General features: G+C 39.8%; 1 protein-coding gene across 2 annotated transcripts in view; it reads left to right on the forward strand.

Annotated features, from left to right (window-relative positions):
• Positions 1–19720, forward strand: part of CHCHD3 (coiled-coil-helix-coiled-coil-helix domain containing 3) — a 163795-nt gene extending 144075 nt beyond the window's left edge. The window contains exons 7-8 of one of the 2 annotated variants that reach the window (XM_055711152.1): positions 12783–12918; positions 18991–19720. In XM_055711152.1, coding sequence (XP_055567127.1) covers positions 12783–12918; positions 18991–19014 — 160 coding nt within the window. In that variant the 3' untranslated portion in view covers positions 19015–19720. Of the gene's footprint in view, positions 1–12782; positions 12919–18987 lie in introns of both variants that reach the window. The other variant, XM_055711151.1, reaches the window with a different exon arrangement.
• The last annotated feature ends 3790 nt before the right edge of the window (positions 19721–23510 follow it).

Consider the following 23510-nt stretch of genomic DNA (forward strand, 5'->3'; position numbering starts at 1 on the left):
TTTATCAGTTATTCTCCTTTGATCAAAGAAAATTTGACATTTTGATAACTGAATTCTAGACAGTAGCTGCCTTTTGTAAATATGATCATTTTGAAATTATTTCCCAGAAGTTACAAGTCTTGAAAAAGAATTTTTTTCTCCTTTTATCTTGAAATTTCCAGCAAGCTTTCCCAGTGGGGATCTCCAAACACAGCTGTGTAAGTCAGTTCATTGATCAGAAGGTAGATCTGCAGTTACACACAGACCAACTGGTGTGACTGTACACAAACTTCACCCAGAGTATTGCACCTTCCTTGGCATAAGGGACTGAAACTCTGATCCATAGACTGCAAAATCCTAATTGTAACAGGGCTCTACCTCTAATGGCTCATAGAAAATGATCCCATTGCCTTTAGACATCTAATATTATGTTAGTCTGCCATGTTAGCCATGGAGCTATGGGTTAGTTGGAAGTACTCGTGTCCAACAAGATAGTCTGTCTCTTTAACAGAAAATTCAAGTTTTGTTTTATTTCCCTAGGAATACTATGCGGTTATTTATTGCGTGTCCTCTACAGGATTTTTTTTCCTGATATTCTGCCCCTAATTTCTGTAAATTTTGACCTGTTATTCTCAGTACTCCTTAATGCAAAATGCTAGATTATTTTCTGAATGTGCTTTTTGCTTCTTTCAGTGGTTATCGCTGCATTTTTAAAGCATGAGTCCTGATGTCTATAGGAGTAAATGCATATATTTGTCATGAAATGTCCTAACCAATTTCTTGAAGGCTTTTGCAGTATCTGATAAATGTATTCTCATATTTCCTTGAACATAAGCTTCATTCTTAAGCGAATCAAAACTCTTTTCCTGCCATTTTTGAAGACGTGATTTCCTAAATATTTTTGTGTTAGCATTTTAAAACATTTTGGCTTTTATAGATGTGACCTGATATTTATGTTCCATGCTGCACACTTAGAAGCATGAAAAGCAGACAGCCTTCTAACCCTAAAAGAACATAACAAGACACAAAGCTGGCTTTTCTCTGCATTTTTCCCCATTACTCTTTATGGAGCATTTAAGTCTTAGTGGATTTTGTCAATTCAAGTGCTGTGTGCCTCCACAGAGGATCTATACCTGAAACTGGAAAACAATGTTAAAAAAAAATAAATCATAAAGATGCACTGTCTCTCACTCTCCTCCTTTTCCATTCATCTGCCTGCAATATAAAATCAATGTATAGCCCTGAAACATTTAAAGCACACATTTAAGTCTGGGGAAAGGAACTGAACAAAATAGATAGAACTAATGTGTGTATCTTTACGGAGACCACTGGAGTGCCATGTCTGTGGCTATAAACTTTATAAAGACAGACTCCCCTGTCAAGGGTCTGTTAAGACAGATAATATTCTGTAGCAAATGCTGCACTGTGCCATATGCATTACTGGAAGCAAAAGAAGATCAGGATCGAAAGGTTTTGCGAGAAAGGCTTTATAGATCCATGTGTAACAGACTACCTCTCTGTCCACACTGCTTTACTGTTAGGGAGATCTTGCTCTTTTGTGGGCTGATGAAATGCAGTCCCTTTTCTTCCATCACATATATTCTTTTCCCTTTGCCTTGACTAGACACGGTAGTTTGGCAAAAAAAATTGTTGTAACCCTCTCAATAAAAAGATGCAGTCAAACATGGTCAATGTAGATTTTAAAAACAAGTTCTTTATAGATAAATTCAGTGTCAAATGAATCCAGTTCACCAGCTCTTCTGTACTAAACATTTTAGCTTCTTTAGGTAGAGAAATTGCAGATATTTTGTCTACAACAAATTTTGGTGGCTTTTATAATTAAGGATAAAGCTAATCTATGTAATGGCTGTATCCTAAGTTCTCTTGGTTTAAAACCTGGAGGCTTGTTACTCCTCTCCAGTTGCGTAGCATGGCACTGCGTGGGGCAGAAGTTGTCTTCAAGTTCTTCAGTACCTGGTTAACCTCATGTTTAGGCAGATAACATTATTGCTGCTTTTTGGATCCTTGCAGTACAGATGTGTGAAGGTCAAACTCCACCATCTCCCTCTTGCTGTGCATATGCATTATAAACTGATTGTTTTCATATAATATCCAAATTAATACAAATCAGGCATTCCCCCTTCTCCTCTAAGAGGGTGCGCATACAACTGAAGTAAGTTTATTTATTCTCTCAGATTCTGAGTTCAGTGCTTGCATATAAAAACACTTAGTCACGTGGAACTCTTCTAGAAGGAACTACTGAAATACTGATAATTTGCACTTCCTACTATAGTTTCTTGAACGTGATACGCATTTTCCTGGGGTCTCTGTTTTGTGTGTGAAAATGCCTTTTGTAGTACAATATACATTTCTCAAGCTAGACCCGCTGTAATCACTTTATCATATATTGAAAGACATGAGAAAAGCAGTTATTTCTTTAAAACTTTCCTTGCCACTTAACATGAAATCCCAGTTTTAAGCAATTTAGGAGATCCATTAAGCCACTGGGTTGCTCCTATGCATGCATTAGTAACAGGCTTGGTGTAATACGGAACCGACTTGCTATATCATGGACACATTTATGAAGATTGATAACAGCCAGGGTTCAGTGTTAACTTTTATTGTCAACCAGGCTGCAGGAGAAACTGCCTAGTATTGCTTTTGCTTTGATTTATGAAAAGGTTGCTGCATGAAAAAGACATCACATAAAATAGCTCTACTGGCAGTAGCATTATAAAATAGGGCCGTAAGTAGACCAAACAATAACTAACTGTAATTATGTTCATTATTGTCTCTCCCGGCTCTCTGTACCTTTGGTAGGGTGCTTGCACTCACTACCACGTTAGCTTTAAAGTGGACTCACCTTTCCCACGAAGTAGGATGAACATGATAAAATCCTGCTGGTTTATATAGGCAGTACCCCCAAAGGAGACCTTTGTTGTTTGCGGCATGAAATGAAAGAGGTCATTTAAATTTTACCTACTTGCAGAAGTGATACGAGGAAGAGGAAAGGTCTTCAGAAAAAAATGCTGTTTCTGTTACAAATTCTATCACTGAGGTATTTTGTCCTAAATTGTTACTGTTCTCCTGTCAGGGTTATTTCAGACTGTATTATAATTTAGACCCCTTAAAAGCCAAACCCAAAAATGGCAGCATGATGGCAAAGATCACCAGTTTCCATCTTTAGATGGGAAGAATTATTATTTTCTTTCTCTGAGCCTAGTACCAGCCTTTGTAATGAGATGTGCCACAGCAGGAGGAAGTTGAATTCTTCAGTTGGCAGCAATTAGCAGTAAAACTTCAGTGAGAACCAGTTGAAATCAAGGAGCATGACCTAACTGGGAAAAATTTCAGTGGTTGATCTAAAGTTTGTCGAAGTTGAGATACTTTAACTTAAAAGCGTTCTACTACCAAACTACCTGAAGACCTTGGCAAAAAAATAGCAACTTAAAAAACATCTGATAAGGTTATAAAATAGGAGGCATCCGAATTACTTTCTTGGATCAGACTGAAGTTCCATTAGATAACCCATTGTCTATTAATGCTGCCAGTACACAACAAATGTGTAAGGAGAGAGCTTTGTAAGTTCTTTGGGAGTTGGTAATGATGTTTCCCCTCTACTTTCCGGTGTTAAACTGCTTTCCAGGTGCCATCATGTCTTACAATAGTCCCAGGGAAGCATCCAGCAGTAGGCAGTGAAAAATTATGACATTAAAAATAATGAAAAAATATGAATGTTGTGCTTTACAAATCATCTCTCTAAGTTCAGTTCATATGTTCGTCGTGAGAGGTACATTTTCCCTACTAGGATGCTAAAAGGGATGTTGAGAGCATTATGTTCTAATATTTCTATAATACATTGTATGAGCACATTAAAACTAAGTTACATTATAGCAAGGTCCAGTACCCACTTATTATCAGCATGTTCGCAAGGTGATTATTACTCTTTGTGTGTGCTTGCTAACACATTATTGTTGTTGCAGCCCAGCTGATTATATTTTATTAAAAGGGTGGCTCGGCACAGCCCCATGCAAACTAAGGAAGTGCACGTAGCCTTTCTACCTTATCAGAGTGAATCCAAGCCTTTTTTGTTAAATAACTTCATGCCCAAATGAAAAATTGGCATTTATTCTACCATCTCTTAAGATTGCAACCTTCAGTTCCCTCAAGTAATCATCACCTGCAGGAGCAGTGATGCTTGAAGTATTTAACTGTTGATTGCTTTTTCTGTACGCTACTTCTTCTCATAATACCTCTTATTTTTGTGATGTTTGGGCTTCTTATGGCTGAAGAAAATAGTTAAACATATATTGCTCTGGAGAGTCATATTTGGTTAATAATGTGCCACGTGTTAGTTTCTTGTGGTGCTTTGCATTGAGTGCAGTAGTTGACCTTTGCTATAGATGAGAAACGTGTCTTATTAGAATACATTATATAGCACCTATATAAAGGAAAAGCTGTTTTTTTTAGTACAGGTAGTGTAAGGTGCTGTGAAGATTTTATTATCACGATTTTGGGATGATCATATTACTCAGGCGTTTACAAAGCCTGAAGTGAGTTGTATAGCTCTTGGGAAATAAGTGGCAGCAATAAATCTATACCATGGTATGCTGTTGTGTATTTGGTTTATGCTGCTTTTTTGGGCATTTGGTCTTTTTTTAGGTCTGTCAGTGTGTGTGTACGTGCGCACTTTACAAACACAGTGCTGTAACAGTACTTTGGAAAATTTAACATAGGGACAGGAATAAAATGAAAATGGATAAAGTGACCGTTGAAGTAGATAAAACTGTGTAATTTTTTGCCATCTTCATGTCAAAGCAGGTTTCAGACTGTCTCAAAATTATTTTTTCCTTTAAAAATCAGAAATATTATATTGTATTTTCACATAGTATGTAATGCTAATTGATATACTCAAGTAGTCCTGGCACAGCAATGGTTGCAAACCACTGACATCAACCACTTCTATGAGAAACGTCAGCCAAGCATTGATTAGATCTCCCAAAGACTCCACTTATCATGAGCTGTAGCTAGATCTGAAGAGGGCAGTGGTTCCCTAACTGCTTGCTGCAGCCTAAACTTCCACAGTGCCAAAAAGCCCCCCAGAAGTCCTAATAGTAAGAAATGGCACTGCCTGGTGTTTGCCACAGTGATTTTGACTTGTCTGCCCATAAACAGCTGAGTGGAATCTTGCCAGTCTTCATTAACTATTTTTTTGGGTGGAGCAATGAGACAGAGTTCAAGTGATGCCACATGCAAATTCTAAAAATAATTTGTGATCTGAATTTACATTATGAAGCTTGAAATGCAAGCGTTGATATGCTGATCACGTGTGCGTGGAAGTGAAGGGGTTTGCTCAATTCAGACTGAGTAGATTTGACTCTCGTGGTGGAATTAGTTTGGGTTTTGTGGTTTTTGTTCTGCCGAGTGGTTGGACAGACTTCTGAATATCTGAGATGATTGTTCTTTGTCTCTTAACTTGCCAAACTTAGGAACTGATTTTGATCAGTACAAGACCAAGAAGTCCTGTGTGTATATATATATATATCTATCTATCTCCAGGTGCATTGCATGGATACAATATATTTCATGTAACTACAACTGCTCCTTCCAGAGCTTCTTCTGATTAAGGATTGTAGTTGCTATGTTATCTTTTCTATGCTGTAGAGGCATGCATGCCTCTGTTAGCAATCTAAAATTTGTACCATTATCATCCATGTGATTGTTTATTTTAGTATCCTAGTATCCAATAAAAACTGTTCCTTATGCTTAAAAAAAAAAATGTGCATCCTAAGTTTGGGTAATTCCAACATGTTGTTCCCTTTGCAGCTGCACAGACCAGCTGTGTGTGAGGTACATTTGTATAATAATATGTTGGTATACTTTGTATTTTAAGGGGTTTTTTGTTCTTGTTTTCAAGGGAAGGGAATTTTATAAACAAATAGTGGTTTGGGATAATAAAAGTCAATTCATATCAATTTAAGTAAAAGTATTCAATCTAATTTTGTCTGTCAGGTTTGATGGGAGTCTTGTATTCATTTGATGACTTGCTCGTCAAGCTGTTTGGAGTACAAGCAGTTATAGCAGGTCACATCAGAGGTCCGCTAGCTTGGGCAACAGCTAGGAGTGGGTACTTAAGGAATGCTGTAAAAATAGAGGAAGTATGCAGTGATACTGTTTTACCTTTAAAGAAGTAACAGAGTAGGGCTTTTCTGAGCCAAACACTGTATTTTTGCTTATGATGTCGTGATGGGCTTTGCTTACGTTGCTGTATAATTATCATTTGAACTCAAAACATGCTTAATGATAACCCCAGTATCCTCTAGCAGCAAGTACCAGCTTTTCATTATGTGTTTTTTGGAAAAGGCTTGAATTATTTTTTTTGTTGTAAATGTACTGCTAGAAAATTTGACTGGCTGCCTCTCCTGTACACCATTGATAATCTCACAGATCCAGCTCATGTTCACTTGCAATTATCTTTCTCTAGGCTGAATAGATCTAGTCCTAACGTAATGTCCTGAGAGTACAAAGACTTACCTTGGCAACTAGTTCATTGGTCTAATTAGGATTCACAACTAGGAAATCTTTTTCTGATCCTCATCCTTTCTGTTGTAAGTCCCAGCTCAAGAAGGGGTTTAAGAATGTGCATAACTTTGCACATGCAAATGTGTAATTATTCACTTCTTGAAGTTCTGCTGGTATTTATGCATTTTGCCAGATTTGAGATCTTAAATTCTCTCTGTTAATCTTAGAGATGCTCTTTCCTCCCTGGATGCAATAAATAAGTTGTTGCAATACAAGGAATGGTTTCCCCTTTGTTTATGCTAAAAGCTGAACCAACATACCAGGTGCTATACCAGGTGGGAAACACTCACTAGGCAAAGAAAAAGGCATCTATAAAGGTCAATAGTACTGTCTGCCTGTCTTCATTGTTAAACCAGGTCTTTGTCAACATACTGAACTTGGCTTAGTATTCTCTAGACATAATTAAATGTGTGTCTTCAAGCAGTGTGTGTGTGAATACGCTGGAATGTGTCTTTCCTCCTCGTCTCTGTCCCTAAATTTCACAGGTCAGAGTGTTTGAAATAGATTTGTATTTGCTTTTAAGAAGGCTGGGTAAGAGATGAAATAAATGAGAGGATGGCAAACATTTGCCTATGTTTTTTCTCAGTGCTGGGATTTTAGGTGAAAGCATCTAAAAATAATAAGGCCAGTATTAGCACTGGCCTTGATCACTAGTAGCAGCACAAAGGATACATATATCAGCAGGCAGAGTAAGTTATTCCAAGTTCTGCATAAGTCATTCATTTAGTATTACTACACATATTTAGCGCTCTCAATTGTAGAGCAGAAACAACTGTGGTTCTCTTCCACCACTTTATCATAGATTGATTAGGCAAATTCTTTCTTTTATACCTTCTGGAAAAGTCACACTATGTAGTCAAGTGTAAATAAAAGCAAGAATCACTCTACAGTACTTGATCTTTTGCTGGCAGCACTTCCCACACGGTAATTTTGAGGGCTCTGTGTGGGCACAGCTTGATTATGGACTGCTTCATAACATCAGTTGTAGATATTCAGAAATCAAATCTGTGGTATTACTTCCAAATGATTTTTAGAAGAACATAACCATTTGGTTTGTGCTTTACATGTTTCATAATGCACTTTCAAGTCATCACCTACTTAATGTGTGAAGACATTTTTTAAAAATAATTTAATATAAAGAGTAAATTAATTTAAAACTAAAAATAATGGTGCAGCAGTAAGGACCTTCATTACCATATGCCCTTTTGTCTTTTTTCCTGTTATATGTTTTGCAACTATTTTCTGTACCGTAAACAGGTCCTTCAAATTCACTCAGCAGTGATGCTGTTGGAAGTGGCTCTTTTTGGATGAGGTAATCTTAAAGAATAACCCATTTGCCACCAGCTTTTTGTGTCATGGTGGAAAATACCACTGTCTTGCTGCTGTTGCAGACGTGTCGCTTACACTTCCATCTTGGAGCTGGCCTTCTGTCTCGGTCTTCTCAGCTAGACTTACATTTCACTCTCACTGTACCTCATCTGTCTGCTCAGCTAAATCCATCACTACTCAGACTGCCAGCTACTGCAACATTTATTTTGTGTGTTGTGTCCCCCACGCCCTCCTGCCATGAGAAGAGAAACCTTGCCCTGCCGATGTCTGTTGAAAGCAGTGCTGCAGGTAGTTTCCCACCCTGGATTCACATCATCTCCTTTCGTCCTGCCACTGGCTTCCCATCAATGTTATCCCATGCAAGTCACAAGTCTTTGCTTTTGAAGCCCTGTATGTCCCATTTCTTCTTCCCTTCTGTTTCCAATTCCCTGTTTACTTTCTCTCTGAATATGTGATGCCACCTTCTATCCCTCACTTACCTGCTTTTCAAACAAGCACCAAGTTTTTGGTGGTTCTCACAAAGAATTTCTGCTAGACATAGACAACAGTAAACAGTAATTGATTAACTTCCACAAATCCCTCTTAAAATCCTCTTGGTTGCTGACAAATGACTTGAAAACAATTAGGCTGTTGTTATACTTAGTGGCTGCCTATTGTGAGGGTACAGATTGCCTCAGTTTCCTTTTGTTTCACCATCTGTTTTCATCAACTTGTTGTTTCTTATCTGTGTGTGCATTATAAGCACACTGAGAAAAGAAACATCCTTTTTTTTTCTCTTTGCGTGCTACCTGGTGCAGTTGGGGTCTGGTCACAGTGTGGCGCCTCTGATGCACCCGCAGGAGTAAATAAAACAGGTCAGGACATCATCTCCCATGTGCTCCTGTGCTGGTGCATTGGGTCTAATTGGTAGCACATTCATTTATAGAGTTTTGCTTTGGAGCTGGCTTCCCTGGCCAGCACCAAGCATGACTGGGTGAACAGCACATTCTGGGGACTGTGCCCAGGTTGCAGTTTGGATGTAAATGTGCTGAGCTGCTTGCTTGGAGGAGAAGGCAAGATTTTACACTTAAGAGGTGTAGGTTGTGTTGTATCCTGCTGCTTGCCCTTGGACCTAGAGGATCATCTCTGGTCTGTTTTGTTTAGTAGTACACAGGTAGCCTTAGATGCCAAGGGTTACGCACATAAAACCAGATGCTTTTGGTAGGTGCCAGCATTTTAATGAGGAATAAAATTAAGCCCTGGATACTTCTGGCCATCTAATGGCACTATCGTTTGTATTGATTGCTGGTTTTTTGTTGCTATTTTTTTCCCCATATTTTATGACAATTGCCTCAAGTCCTGATCTGGTGGGATTATGCCAGATACCTTCACAGTTGGAAACTCATCAGTGATTCAGATTCCTTCAGCCAGAATGTCAGTTCTATCACAAAGCTTGTAAAGCTTACCGTGGTGATTTCAAATTTCCTCTTTAGTAGACATTTTGTTTGAATGCTGTGAAGGGGCTCCTTTCTCGGAGCCCCCAGGAGTACAATAAGCTATCTATGCTCTTTGAGAGAGGCTAGATGAGTACAAAGTTACCGTCATTAAATTTTCTCTTCATGCTTTAGCATAGAATATTTCTTTTTAAATCTCTCTCATTTTCTTTTGTGTCTTCATCCTATTACCTTTATGAGTTTGTGGTGCATCAGCTTGATGGAAAAGGTGGGTGCACAGCTCCCTCAGAGGTTTATTCCAGCACACAGAAATATTGTGCTAGCACGTGAGGTGCTTGAGGAGCAGCTGGAAAAGCGAAGGCAGATCAAGTAATTATAAACTTAATAAAAACATGTTGTTGCAAGCTTGCCATGTGGTGCACGCTGCAGATCAGATGGCTGTTCATATTGACTTTTGCTAAGAAAAGCATTTTAGAGTTCATGTGTGTTGATTCTGTAAAATAGTTCTTCAGTTGCACTGAATGGAGATGGAGATCTGTCAGGGTTCCCTTGCAGTCCTGGTTTACTACTACACTATGGATTTTTCCTTCAGTTTAGTTGTGAAATTCCTAAGTGACTAAATGAATAAATCCTTGCTACATGTTCCAAAATACAGATCTCTCCCTCGGGACACAGGGTAGCTCAGGGAGTGGACCTCCTGCTCAGAGCAGAGTCAGCTCTGGGACCAGATCCAGTTGATTTATCCATTCAGGTATTTAAAACCTCCACATTTTCACTGTAGATTCCACATAGTTACTCTGTGTTGTACACTGTTTACCTTTTCTGACAAGCTATTTCTTCAGCCAAGCCCCACAGACCCTTAAATGCTTCTGTATTTATTTATAGGAACTTTAAAGAAGTTCTCTGTTAGGGAAATACTTCATTTCCCTTTTGAGGAGTTTCCTTGCTGCTGGCTGTTTCCGACCATCTGTCTGAGAGTCCTGTCGTCCATCACCGAGCAGAAATCAATTGCAAACCCTTCGGTGGCGTTACCATAATGCGCGATGCAGTCTTCTTTCCTGACCGGGGGATCCTGCGGCACGTGGTTTATGGCCATCTAATGTTAGACAGTAATCTCATTTAACATTTTCCCAAAAGTGCAAGTAGTGCATTAGGGTAGTGTAACAAGCACAGCAGATCAATATGGAGATTGTGCTCTCCTTCAACAGATTAATCCAAGGAAATAGAATTTGTTGACTTGAAGGAAGTAAATGGCCCTGTTCGCATTGACCCTGTGTCAGGTCTGCAGTGCCTGGAAGGACAGGCAGTGGGCTGAGAGTAAGTTTTGAAAAATCACCAGTGAAAAGTCATAGTATGAAAACAAGTAACTGTGGGGTGGGAGATGATGTGTCTTAAAGGGCTTTGATACGGTTGGCAACATAAAGAGTCCATTGAAGCATTCAAATAAGGGATAATACATCGAATAGTCACTAATGGCATGGCTCAGGGAAAAAAGCAATCAAAAAAGCTCCATTATGTGGGTTAGAGATCCCCATTGAAATGGCTTTAAGTACAATTACAGAATTTATGTAGCAAGTGTAAAGCAGCCCATTTCCTTCACTCTTCACCTTTATATAAGAAGTCACTATAAAGTCACTTGTGAAAAAAGGCACAACTAGGTTTACTCTGTGTATTTTTTGTTTAACTCGTAGTCTATTGTATTGGTTTACCAATCCAGACTAGGGTTTCAGGCATTTAAAACGAGCTCTGGTTTAACTGGACCTGAATCATCACCACTGTGAGTCTTAGGTCTACAGAGTGCACATGGTGATTCCTCTCATACTCCATCCCGATATGGGCCTTGCCATAATCAGTTGGTGTGCAGCAGTTTATAGTCATACATTTTGATGCCTAACACACTTTTGAAGTGCTTGCTGATATCAGCAAAGGGAGGATTAAGGGAAAATCCTCATCCATACGAGTCTACAGAATTTTGAACTTTCAGATCATAAAGTGTGTAAGCACCTGGGACTGCATTTAAATTCTGTTTTAGGCATTTCACAGATGTACAGTAATGAATGAAAGGAGTAAGAAAGATGTTTTATATAGGTACATACTGTAAAATCAAGGTGACTTAACATTCCTTTTTTTTGGTACTGCATCTTAAGTGATTGCCAAGAAGTCAGTTCCCCTAAGGAACAGCATTGTGCTTTGCAGTTCACTTTCTTACTGTGTAAAGTAGAAATCTGCCTTGATTAATCAGCAAAATAAGAAGGAACAGAGTATTCATCTGAAGATACTGTGACTGATGAGTCTCAGGTTTTTTATGACTTTGTTGAACTAAAAATATTTGGGCTGAAATGGATGTTACAGCAGCTACTGTCAGGCCTCCCTAGTAGGGTAAATGGGAAGATGTGTTAAGTATACAGTTTGCACACATAAAGAAAATGGTTGTTTTCAAGGAATATGAAGCATAAATGATTTTCTAAATTTTTGTGGGTTTTTTTCCTAATGTTTAAATGTTTTCTTTGGTGTGAAAAGGGTTTAATTGGGATTTGATTGCCTCTTACAGAAATAAGTACCTTAAAAGATATTTATAACGCAAATGTACAGGTAGATTACCAACCCTTTTAGTTTTCAAACAGTAAAATTTTGTATTCCCATTTTAATTCTGTGGCACTATCCGTGTGGATAACATTTTTATAAATTAGTGCAAATTACAAGATTTTTGTCCAAAAGAGTTTGGATTTTACAGGACGGACTAAAGAAGCTTCCCTTCCTTTGACTTCCATTGAAGGCAAAAAGTGTCTTGCATCAGCCGAAAAGATGGCAAGAGTAATGAATCCATATGGTAAAGAAAATAGAATTCCTAAATAACTCACACATCTGGTGTTAGGATTAGAATTGAGGTGATGGAAAGGAGGATGCGCCAAAAATAGAGGCTATCATCAGATCAGCAAAAGTAGGTTGTGTAATTTGCTGACGGTAGCAGGGCTTTTATATTCTTGAGGTCAGCCCAACGGGCGATTGCACTTTTATGCAGGAGCAATGTTTAGTATGTAGCAAGATTATGGTCATAGGGCTATACAGCTATGAAATTTTCCTGTGGTTCTGTGACTGTGTTTCTAATGTAGGTGAGATCAAATGTGCTTTGTCATTGCTGGGATCTTCAGTTAAAGATGTGTGCTGATAGGAAGTTGGATGTTAATTTTCTTTGCCAGCTGGAGTCTGAGTGTACTGGATCATGAGGACACTTGTGATGCTAGTAGCCAAACTTCTGCAACTCACGTTGATGTTTGTGTCTGATGTTACCCACTTTATAACCCAACTAGCTCTAGAAAAAACCTTTCTTTATGAAGTGTTTTCCTTCACTTCTATTATTTAGTTTACTTACTTCTTAAAAAAAAATAATAAAAGAGTTGCATCTTCCCTGAAATCTTTTTGAGAAGGAAACTAGAAAGTTCTTTTCTCTTTCCCCAGGCGATATGAGTCTCATCCAATCTGTGCTGATCTGCAGGATAAAATTCTACAGTGTTATCGACAACATGCTCAGGAGACACTCAGCTGCTCTGCCCTGGCTAGCCAGTACCTGCATTGTGTCAATCATGCCAAACAGGTGAGTTAGAAATATTGCCACTGGATTAATGATGGAATGAAGAAGAGAGGAAGACCATCAGATTATCCAGTTAGTCATTCTTACATGCTAAAGCAGTACAGTTCCCACTATGTCAGTTCTCACAAGCTCTGTGGAGTCCACTTTCAATTTATTTAAATGCTAGGGTTTCAGTCTCTTCCCTTGGGAAGCTGTTGTTTAGTGTAGTAGCTATCGCTGTTAGCAGATGTTTCCTGGTATCTGCAGTTTTAGCAGTAAAACAAGGGGATTAAACTATGTGGTACTATTTGTTATAAATATGACAAACAAGTGGATGTCTTAAACTCAGTTGCTCACCAGTTGGAAGTCTTTCATGTTTTTAAGATTTCTTTTATTTTATGTATTCTGACAGTCTAATACTCCCCTTTACTTGGTCTTGCCCTCCTCTCTTCCATTTTTCTGGGGTATGGGTTGTTATGTGAATTAAAACCTTGATGCTTTATTAGTGCAGCACAAGGGAAAATTATAATAATACGTACATCTTTCAGTTAATAGAGGCTAACATTTCCAAATACTATTTTTCACCAGCTTACATCTTTCAAACATAGAGATGCCTATGTTGACCTCAGTTGTGTTCTTAAAAAAGCCAGGTGGAAATGTGCTTATAGATCATGTAAGCAGCATACGTCAAAAGTGCTTAAATAAGTCAGTTATCTTTATTTCTTCTAAAATCTATGAGTTGATATTTGAACATGTGAAAAAGTATGCTGTAGTGTGTTAGCAGAGACTCAGCAAGCACACCTAGTATTTGATAATGATAATTTTCACTCAAGATAATTCTGGCTGTATAGAAAATTAGTAAAGTTTTAATCATTCTCAGTGACCTTTTTGCTGTTACACTGGCACTGTTTTGCTCTGGTGTTACTGAAGATCTTGCTGGAGTTAACACTGCTCATGGTCTAGTGCTGTGTAAGACGTGGTAGGAGACAATGGTTGTGTGGCAGTGCTAAAGCAGTTTTCTCCGTCCACAGTGCTTAATACATTTGTGTGATGCTATTATTGTTAATTCTTTGTTTATATAGTCAGTGTACACCTCTTTACACAGGCAGCCTGTCTGGACTAGCAGTGCTGGAAGACAAATTCAGCTAACAGCTGTAGTTTGGTTGTTCTCTGAACACTGCAGGACAAGGACAATTTGTCTGGCTGTCCAGGCAGCTCTAAAATCACTTTATGGTATTAAACATTGTTACCATCACTGAAAACTGTAAAGAGGATCCATGTGACGAAAAATAAAAATCAATGAGATCACTCTGTCCCTTTCAAAATTACCTCTTCTGATATATCCTTAGTTGATAAGCCTCCTGCCCACTTGTTAATGCACCAAGCTCCTGAGCTTCTTAATTTCATTAAAAAATCTACAGCCTGCTCATGAAAACTTTACCTGATGTCCTAGCCTGAAGTTTTCTTTCATGAAGCTGCTGACACTTCATTCATTTTGCAAAGATGGTTGAGCTGTGCTCAGGTACCCGAGCATGCGAAGTGCAACCAGCTTTGTCCAAGTGCTTTCCTTGGGCACAGGAGCTGATATGGCTCCAGCTCGAAAATGTTGCTCATCCCCTTCTTCCCAAAGCCATACAGTTCTCCATGAACTTTTGAACTGTTTGTTTGTTTTGGGTTTTTTTCCTTAAATTGAATTGAGATTTTTTTGGTTAATTCCTACTATGACAAACAATAATTTGTGTCTGGGTTTTTTTAAGTTTTCTTTTAATGTGTTTTTTGTATTCTAAAACCCAGTCTGAAGTTACTGGACCATGGGTGGGTATGAGACATTTTAGAAAAAAAGGTCGATAATTAATATTAGGTTTGTTATGTAGTGGACTAGATTTTCATGGTGGCTTGCATCATCTGGAACACTAATTTACTGCATTTATAATTTTGTATTATTTTTTGAAGTAACTAAAAAAATTAGATTAATTACTTATACATAGTACTATAGAATGGTTTGGGTAGGAAGGGATCTTAAAGAGCATCTAGTTCCACCCCCTGTGCCATGGGCAGGGACACCTTCCACCAGCCCGGGTTGCTCCCAGCCCCGTCCAGCCTGGCCTTGAGCCCTGCCAGGGATGGGGCAGCCACAGCTGCTCTGGGCAGCCTGTGCCAGTGCCTCACCGCCCTCACAGGGAAGAGTTTCTTCCTAATATCTAATGTAAATCTACCCTCTTTTACTTTAAAACTGTTATCCCTTGTCCTGTTGCTACAGGCCTTACTAAAAGTTCTGTCCTTATCTTTTTTATAAATCCCCTTTTAAGTATTGAAAGGCCTCTTTAAGGTCTCCCCTCCGCAGAGCCTTCTCCAGGCTGAACAGCCCCAAATCTCCCAGCGCATCTTCCTAGCAGAGGTGCTCCAGCCCCCGATCATCTCCGTGGGCTCCTCTGGACTCGCTCCAACAGGCCCGTGCCCTCCTTGTGCTGAGGACCCCAGAGCAGAGGCAGCGCTGCAGGGGGGTCTCACCAGAGCGGAGCAGAGGGGCAGAATCCCCTCCCTGGCCCTGCTGGCCACGCTGCTCTTGGTGCAGCCCGGGGCTCGGTTGGCTTGCTGGGCTGCGAGCGCACCTTGCCGGGCCACGCTGAGCTTCTCGTCCACCAGCACCCCCAAGTCCTTCTCCTCAGGGCTGCTCTCAATCCATTCTCTGCCCAGCCTGTTTGTGCTTGGGATTGCCCCGACCCAGGTGCAGGACCTTGCACTTGGCCTTGAACTTGATGGGGTTTGCACGGGCCCACCTCTCAGGTCTGTCAGGGTCCCTCTGGACAGCATCCCTTCCCTCCTGCGTGTTGGCTGCACCACTCAGCTCAGCATCATTGCAAACTTGCTGAGGGTGCGCTCAATCCCACTGCCCGTGTCATTGACAAAGCTAAGCTGTAACTAAAGTTTAAGCTATAACTGAAGTTTGTATCTGATAGGAATTTCTTCAGAAAACTATGATGAGGATGAATTAATTCATGTTCAGAAGGTGCAGGAAAAGGAAATTGCATAAATATGAGCATTGGGGTTTTGAACCTTTTTAAACACCTTTTTTCTTGAAGATCTTCAACCAAGCCTGTCAAGTAGTTAAAAGTGTTTCCTAAATGTTTCTTATTCTCTCTCACACGTTTCAAGTTGAGAATTCAGAGAGGTTTTTCTCTTATGATAACAGAGAAAGAAGCCTTTTATGATGGAAATATTTTCAAGCAGGAACAATTGTTTTTCATAATGAACATCAGTCCTCTGTAGCTCATCCTCCATGTGTTGCAGCTGTAATTGTAATTATTTTTACTTGCTGATTGCCCAGAAGTCCAGACAAACAGTTACTTTGAAATAATTGCTAAACACTGTTATAAAATACTTCAAAATTACCTACTATTTGTGCTTGGTTGGAAGACAGAGGAGTGGGATAAATAGCAGATTCAGAAATGAAAAAGTTAACTGACACTGGCTACAAGAAACAAACAAAGAAGAAAATTTGCTAGAGGGAATAGACCAAGATATTGAAAACCAAGTAAGTTAACTAATCCGATTTCCTGGCGGTGAGTCTGGGCACTTGTGCTCAGGCTGAGCACACTCTGTGCTTTTCATAAATTGAATTTATTGACTCCTCTTTCTTTCCTATCTTGCTTATAATTATCTCACCCTCTCTTCTGTATGCTCCTTATTTCTCATCCTGTCTGTAATCTCATGTCTCTATCTGTCCTTTTCTCCCCTTGTTAGAAAAGCCCAGAGAGTTGTTAATTCAGAGGAGTTTGACACATTGTTGTATCTTTGCTTTACATCTTTTCCCAAAGTCATGAGAAGCTAGTGAGATAAATTAAATTCTGTTATTAATGTTTGCATTTTATTATAATAGTAACAGAGGGGAAAACTTACTTAATGGAGCCATTAAGGGGAAGATATTAGGATTGTCTGTGGCATGTATCTGTGCTCCTACTGCTGAAGTAAATCCAACCAGACCAGTCGCTGCGCTAATACAGACCATCCAGTGGCATTTTAATCACTTAGACTAGTTGGCCATCCACTGATATGGACGAGGTGGCTGTTAAAATGCCCTTCTTTTTTTTCTTCTTCTTTTTTTTCAATTCTTTCTTTTCCTTTTTTCTTTCTTTTTTTTTTTTCAATTCTTTCTTTTCCTTTTTTCTTTCTTTTTTTTCAATTCTTTCTTTTCCTTTTTTCTTCCCCCCCCCCCCTTTTCTTTTTCCCCCTGGCCTGCAGGGAGTCCTATTTCATATATGGAAACACAACTAGTCTATAGCTTAACGAAGTCTGTGCAGTAGTTCCCTATTAGACCAATGAATTTCAGAGGGATGCAAGTCTCTGCAGGCAGGTGAGATTTGAAAGTACTTGAAAGAATGTTAACGACAGCTGCTGGTGTCTGACAGCCTGGCTACAAAATGTTTTCTATCAGCCTTGTAACCATTATTTGAATTTTTAGGATAGTGTGATCCTTAATCATGTATCCTAGTCAGAGTAAAACCATTATTTTAGCCTCATCCTCCAGTATTTTTACTAGATACCATCTTCCAATCTAATAGAAAATTCAGTGTAGCTGTAAACACGGAACTGAAATGCAATAAAAAGGCCTTGTCTTTTATGGCCACCATTTAACACTTCCTTAATTGAAGGAAATTGATTATGGAAGACTCAGACCAGGTTTGCTTCATGCCTACATTGGTGTTAAGAAAAAACACAAGGAAAATATTTTAAATACATTAACTTCTTAAGCGATGTGAAATGGCAAGAATCAGTAAAGAACATTAAAAAAACCCTGAAAATGTAGACAAAAGCAAAGCAAACCCTGGAACACTCCCATTTGTCTGAAGATGAAATTTTGTGGGCAGAAATATGTGTGTGATGAACAAATACCTGTCATTTCTTTCCTTAGGACACTAAATAAAGGTAACACAATTTTTCTCAGATCTTTAGGGAATTTCCTACGTTAACTTAGGCAGTGTTAAATTTACTTAAAGTTAATATTCAGCCCAGCAATGGCTTTGAACAAGTTTCTGTAATACCACCGCAAAAAGAGTCTTCCAGGTAAAGTAGCCTTCATCAGTTTTAAGAAATCTCCACGGGGATGCTGTCAAACTGAGATTGGAGATTTTGTTAACTGCGAAAAGTTTCCCATATTTTTGTTTCTAATAGCACCTAGGGAGCATAAAACCAACTCCTTGTATTTTGTCAGAGTATACTTCTCTACCACAGATTCTGGAGAATATTTGTGATCACAAGGACATTTGCCATCTTTTCATGTGCACTGCTCCTTGGTACGTCTCTTCATCCTTTCTTTCTAAGGAGAACTTTCTGTTCTCCTTACTGATCTAGACAAGTAGTATCCATACCTATACTTACTTCTTCAGATCCTTGATTTCTAGATCATGGCAGTAGGAAGTTCTTAGTAGAGCCCTACATACTGTCCTTGCGAGTCTGCATTTTCATGGTGGAGGCCAGGACCTCTTTGAAGAGTCAAGACCTTGATGGCAGAGCTCTCTGGTGTGGCAGGAGGAATAACTCTTGGACTGCTTGATAAATCTATACTTTTAGCTCTTGGTGGCCTGACTGTGCACAGGAGGTGATTAATGAACCACAAGGTCAGTGCAACATGTTCAGACTATTGAGATTTTGATTATGACTCAGAACACAGGAAGGACGTAGGCAGCAGAGATACTTAGTGTTGTATGACTTCAGGATATATTTCCTCGAGTATGTAATTGCTGGAAACAGAATTAATCTTATTGTAAGGCCAGACATTTTAATTTCCTTAATAGCCATAACACTAGAGCCATGATGGCATTAGGATGGATGAAAAGGAAGTGTCACTGGAACTCTTCAGGCTCCAAAGGGTTGGCTCGTTGAGTCCTCAAATAGCTTCATTCTGCTTCTGTGACTTGTGTCTGTGATGCTGTGTATGTTGACAGTGGGGTTTTTTTCTATATATTAATTTAAAAAATTGCAAATCCTAGGAAGGAATTGTAGCCAAACTTCAGGGAGTCTCTGGAATAACTTTGAGTTACTGAAATATGTGTTTCTCCCTCTCTCTTCCTCTCCTCCCTAACCATTTTTTAGCAGAGCATGCTTGGGAGAGGAGGATAAAGGCATTGTCCAAATCAAGCACAAGACCATCAACTCTAATTTCAGCAGAAGAGCATTTTTTCCCCAAGAATGATATGACAGCCCATTTACAGGGCAGACCAATAAAGAGAAGAACTGGAAGAGCCATTTCAAGAGCAGCAGCCATCACGGCTCAATCAGTGTGACCATTTGAAAAGCCAAGACCTGTATCTTATTACATCAGAAATCATACATCCGAAGATACTGTTCAGTCTTAGTAAGATCCACTTATTGGTGATTGAAGGAAGGAAAAGAAAGGAACCTTTCACTGACCTTAGAAAGGGGAAATATCCTTCAAATGCTGCTATTTCTTTGTAGAATCTCCTCAAAAACTTCTTGCTGCCACAGGCACAGGTATGTAACACTTGGTGTGCTGGGACATGGCAGTCCTTTGTGAGCAAGTCAGCCGCTGCTCCTAACCGTACAGCTCTTATTCATTGCTCGTATTAAAGTTTCCCTTACAGTGTATAATGACATAAATTGTGCTTTAACTTATTTCTCAAATTATGTAACTTAAGCAAAGTCTCTCTCCATGCCTTCTGCTGGAAGAAGTGTTCATGATCCAACACTTAAGATGTAACATGGCCTTTATTTACGTGAAATGATTCTGTTGTGCTCCTCACTTCTATCAAGTACTGACGAATATGCCTCGCTCTGTACCAACAATAAATATATTTTATGCACAAGATTGATGTTTCAGTCTGTCTCTTCTTTTGCTCAGAGGCGGGTGGTGTTCCCTCTGCCGTGTCAATCATGTTTTTGCAGGAGATGTTATTGCTGAAGTTTTAAAGCATAGACTTTTATGCATAACCAACCTTGGTTTCAGGAACGGTACTTACATGTAACTGTTTTCCATCCCAGCAACCTAAAGGGACCCCACGTGACAGTGTGCTGGTGATTCGTGCACCACCAGTTTCCTTTCTTGGAAAGTACTTGTGAATGGAAGGCCATACACTGCCCCAAACTGCAAACTATCTTTATGCAGGTACCCAGTTTCATTTGGGCTTGTTCAGATAACGACCGTTGCATTCATCTCACCAAGCAATCTTAGAAAATATTTTTTTACACAATAGTAGCAGTGTCAGATGAGCAATGTGTCTAGAGCCTTCTGCTATTTATTTACCTGTTCTGTTTCTCTAATTGGCTACGTTTGAACTGTACAACTGTGAGTGCACCTGTGGTTCTCACTTATTATTTATTCAAAATATTGCAAGTCACTCTCCTATTCTGATTATCGAGATGCTTTGTGAATACTGTTTAATTAAGGGTTTGGGTTTTTTGTTGTCGTTTTTTTGTTGTTTTTTTTTTAATGCTACAAAAAGAAGCTGGGCTTTTTAACATGTGAAGCAACTGTAGTATCAGTAGGAGAGGAAGATCCTGGAGTTCCATGTCAGGTGCCAGGTAAACTGCTTGAGAGAAATAATAAGGACATAAGCAACATGTTTACATGGTGACTTGCTGTAGTGTTTACAAATCAGCTAACTCACAAATTCTCCTTTATCATGTTCTCTTTTGTAACAGAGCGCCAAGAAGTTGGCAGATCCATCCTTGCCAGTCTTAGAATTGGCAGCAAAATGTAGCATAGAGGAAAAGCAGACGTTTTTAAGGCCAGATGATTCTGTAAAATCAGGAGAAGAGCTATGTCGGGAAGCAAGGTCTCTGTTATTGCCAAATGTTTATTGGTTTCCCATCCTGACAGCCTTTAGCTATGGGAGTCAGTCTTGCTTGCTTTGTTCCAACTGTGTTTTGGGCTTCATTTGAGATGTTGTGTTCTTTAAACATCTTCTGTATCATAAGTAGTAGCATCTCTAGCATGTGTTGAGCTTGGGAGATGTTGATTGTGACAAATAAGGTGTAGACTTTAAAACTGTCTACATTGTGGACAGCTTTTGCCTTTAAAGTAGAGCAGCAGTTCTGAATGTCTCTGGAGCGAGCTTTGGTTTGCCACCTCTTCTGCCTTTGCCAGCCCTCCTCCTGCGTCCCTGCATCCTAGTCTTTGACTTCTTTCTTCTCCCTTCTCTTTCTTGCTGGTATGGACATGAAGCAGGACACTGTTCATTTGAAAACGAAGTTGAGAGGTAATGTTGGACATTTCTGCTCAATTAAGTGGTGGGTCTGCCTAAAACAGAGACTTTTCCCATCTTTTTTTTTGAAACTAGACCAAAGTTATTTTTTAAAAAGTAATTAAAAAAAGGAAGGTTCATAGGATCTGAAGAAGCACAAGCAAGAGGAGTGTGTGTCTGCAGCTTACTATTTATGGTACTGGGGGCAAGGAGAAAAAAGCCTGGGTCTAGTCTGTTCTGGACAGCGTTCTTCCAGTCAAGACTTACCTTGTAGCTGCATTTCAAGACTGAAAATCTTCGAAGTTTCTCATTTTTCTCTTTAGAATGGAAAACTTGTGGGGAAGTCTCCCTCCTTCTCAGAAATAACCAGATCTCTAAGATTGCTCACTGCCATACTGAGAATTTGAACTCAGCTTAATGGATCCTGATCTCAGAAAGGATGATAGGAGTGATATTCTCTAGGGATGATAGATGAAGGCATGACACTGTGCCCATTGTAGAGAATAGTTTCAGACGTTCTTGTTGGTCATTCACAAGCTCTGATCAGCTGTAACCAAAGGGCAGTTTTGCCTAGGGTTTTAAATGGAAAAGCAGTATTGTAACAGCTGGATCAAAGCTTTTCATTGTTCTTTGCTCAGTGTCTGTGGAACAAATCACAAGCCTTTCAGTGGTGTTAAAATAATCACTGCTGTCCTACTCTCATGTAATTTAGCAGTGTTAGCCTCTTTCAAATACCGGACTTCCTTTCCTCAGGAGTTGTGTGTGTCTGAGATCACATAACCTTGCAGAGCTGGGTTGGTGTTTTTTTCACCTGTTAAGATATTCCTGCATTACAGTTCTAAGCAGGTATTTGGAATTAGCTTTAATATGGAGATGGCTATGAGTTGAGATACATTTCACAGCTCAGATGGCCACTGCTTTGTTCTCTTTTAGATCTTGTGCCCTTTTTTTGAGAGAATAGGTGAATGGAGTTTCAGGTGGATGCCGTCTGAGGGTGTTACGTGTCACCTTTCAAGCTGAAGAAGCGATAGAAGGAGGAGCCTTTCTCTTTTCTATCCTTTTTGTTTTCCTTTCCAAAGTAACAGAAATTCTAGACAATATCCTTCTCTGCAGACTATTGAAAGGTCTTCCTCTCAGCTGTGAATACTGATCAGGTTTGGGCAAGGCAAACTGGTTTAGTGTTTTCTTTATATGCACCTTTCTACTGTATGAGCATCTAGAGATCCGTGACTAGAACCAGGCATTCATCACAGTAGGTACTGCTGGGACAGAGCGAGGCAGCCTTGCTTCCCAAATAGCAGGGATGGAGATAGTGGAGGGGTGAGAATTTTCCCAGCGTGCCAAATCTCATTTGCAGGACCCAGAAATCATCAGGCATTTGTCCCGTGCCAGCTGATAACACATTGCAGCTCATCTGCCCATAGTAAATCCTATTTGATCAAGATGTGGGTGTTGCCACTTAAAATCAGGTAAGGATTTAGATTTCGGTGTCTTCTCATTTGCGGGCAAATGGCTGCAGAAGTGAGTTTTGTAAGCTGGTCAGTTCATAATTTGCAAAGGTTTATGTTGAGCTGATACTGTGTTGTGGAAGTTGGCTGAAGGCTCAAGAGAGGAGATGATGGAAGGAGAGAGCAAGAGAGCATGCACAATGTGGGTGTCCATCCTACAGCCATGAGAGTCCTTTCTGTGTTCAGGCTCCAACATCTCATCATACAAAATCCTCTGCAGGTCATGATCAGCATTAATGAAACCATTTGTGTTCATCCTTTAAGAATGGTGATTTTTCCTTAAAGAGCTGGGGGCTGTTCTCAGGGCTAAGCACACACTGTCAGATTGCCATTCAGGAGAGCAGTGAGTGACTACTAGACCCTGGCTCTTGAGATCCCAAGGCAAGATTCAAGTAGAGGTCTGGAAAATGAAGAGGGAGTAAGCCTGGGGAGGCAAGGTAAGTTGACAGTGATGTTCATGTTGGGTTTTGCTGGGTGAACACCCTGCAGTTCTCAGCTCTGTGTTGGAGAGGAACATCTGTCATCTCAAGTCACCTTCCAGTTTGCTCTCAGTTGCTGCTTTTATCAAAGGGAGCAGTATCAAATAGTGCCTGAAGGCAAGTGCATTTCTAGTTTGGTAATCAGTGTGGTGGTGATGCCCAGCACTGTTCTGATGTTATTCCCACCAGAGAACCCTATGTACAGCAAAGGTACTGTGCCCTTCTGTAGTCTGCCTGGCAGCAAAACATTCGCTACAATGCAAACTTGCAGTTCACCAGCCAAGGAACTAGATCAGCATCTGCCCCTCCCTGAGGAAGGAGACATCCTGGACATGGTGTGAGGAGGACCATGGTGTGAAGACATGGGTCTTCAAGTCATTGCAAAAGAGCCAGGCAGGTTCCCAGAGAGCATGGGGCACTGAGCCAGG

The sequence above is a fragment of the Falco cherrug genome, chromosome 5, assembly GCF_023634085.1.
Source record: "Falco cherrug isolate bFalChe1 chromosome 5, bFalChe1.pri, whole genome shotgun sequence".
NCBI classification, from domain to species: Eukaryota; Metazoa; Chordata; class Aves; order Falconiformes; family Falconidae; genus Falco; species Falco cherrug.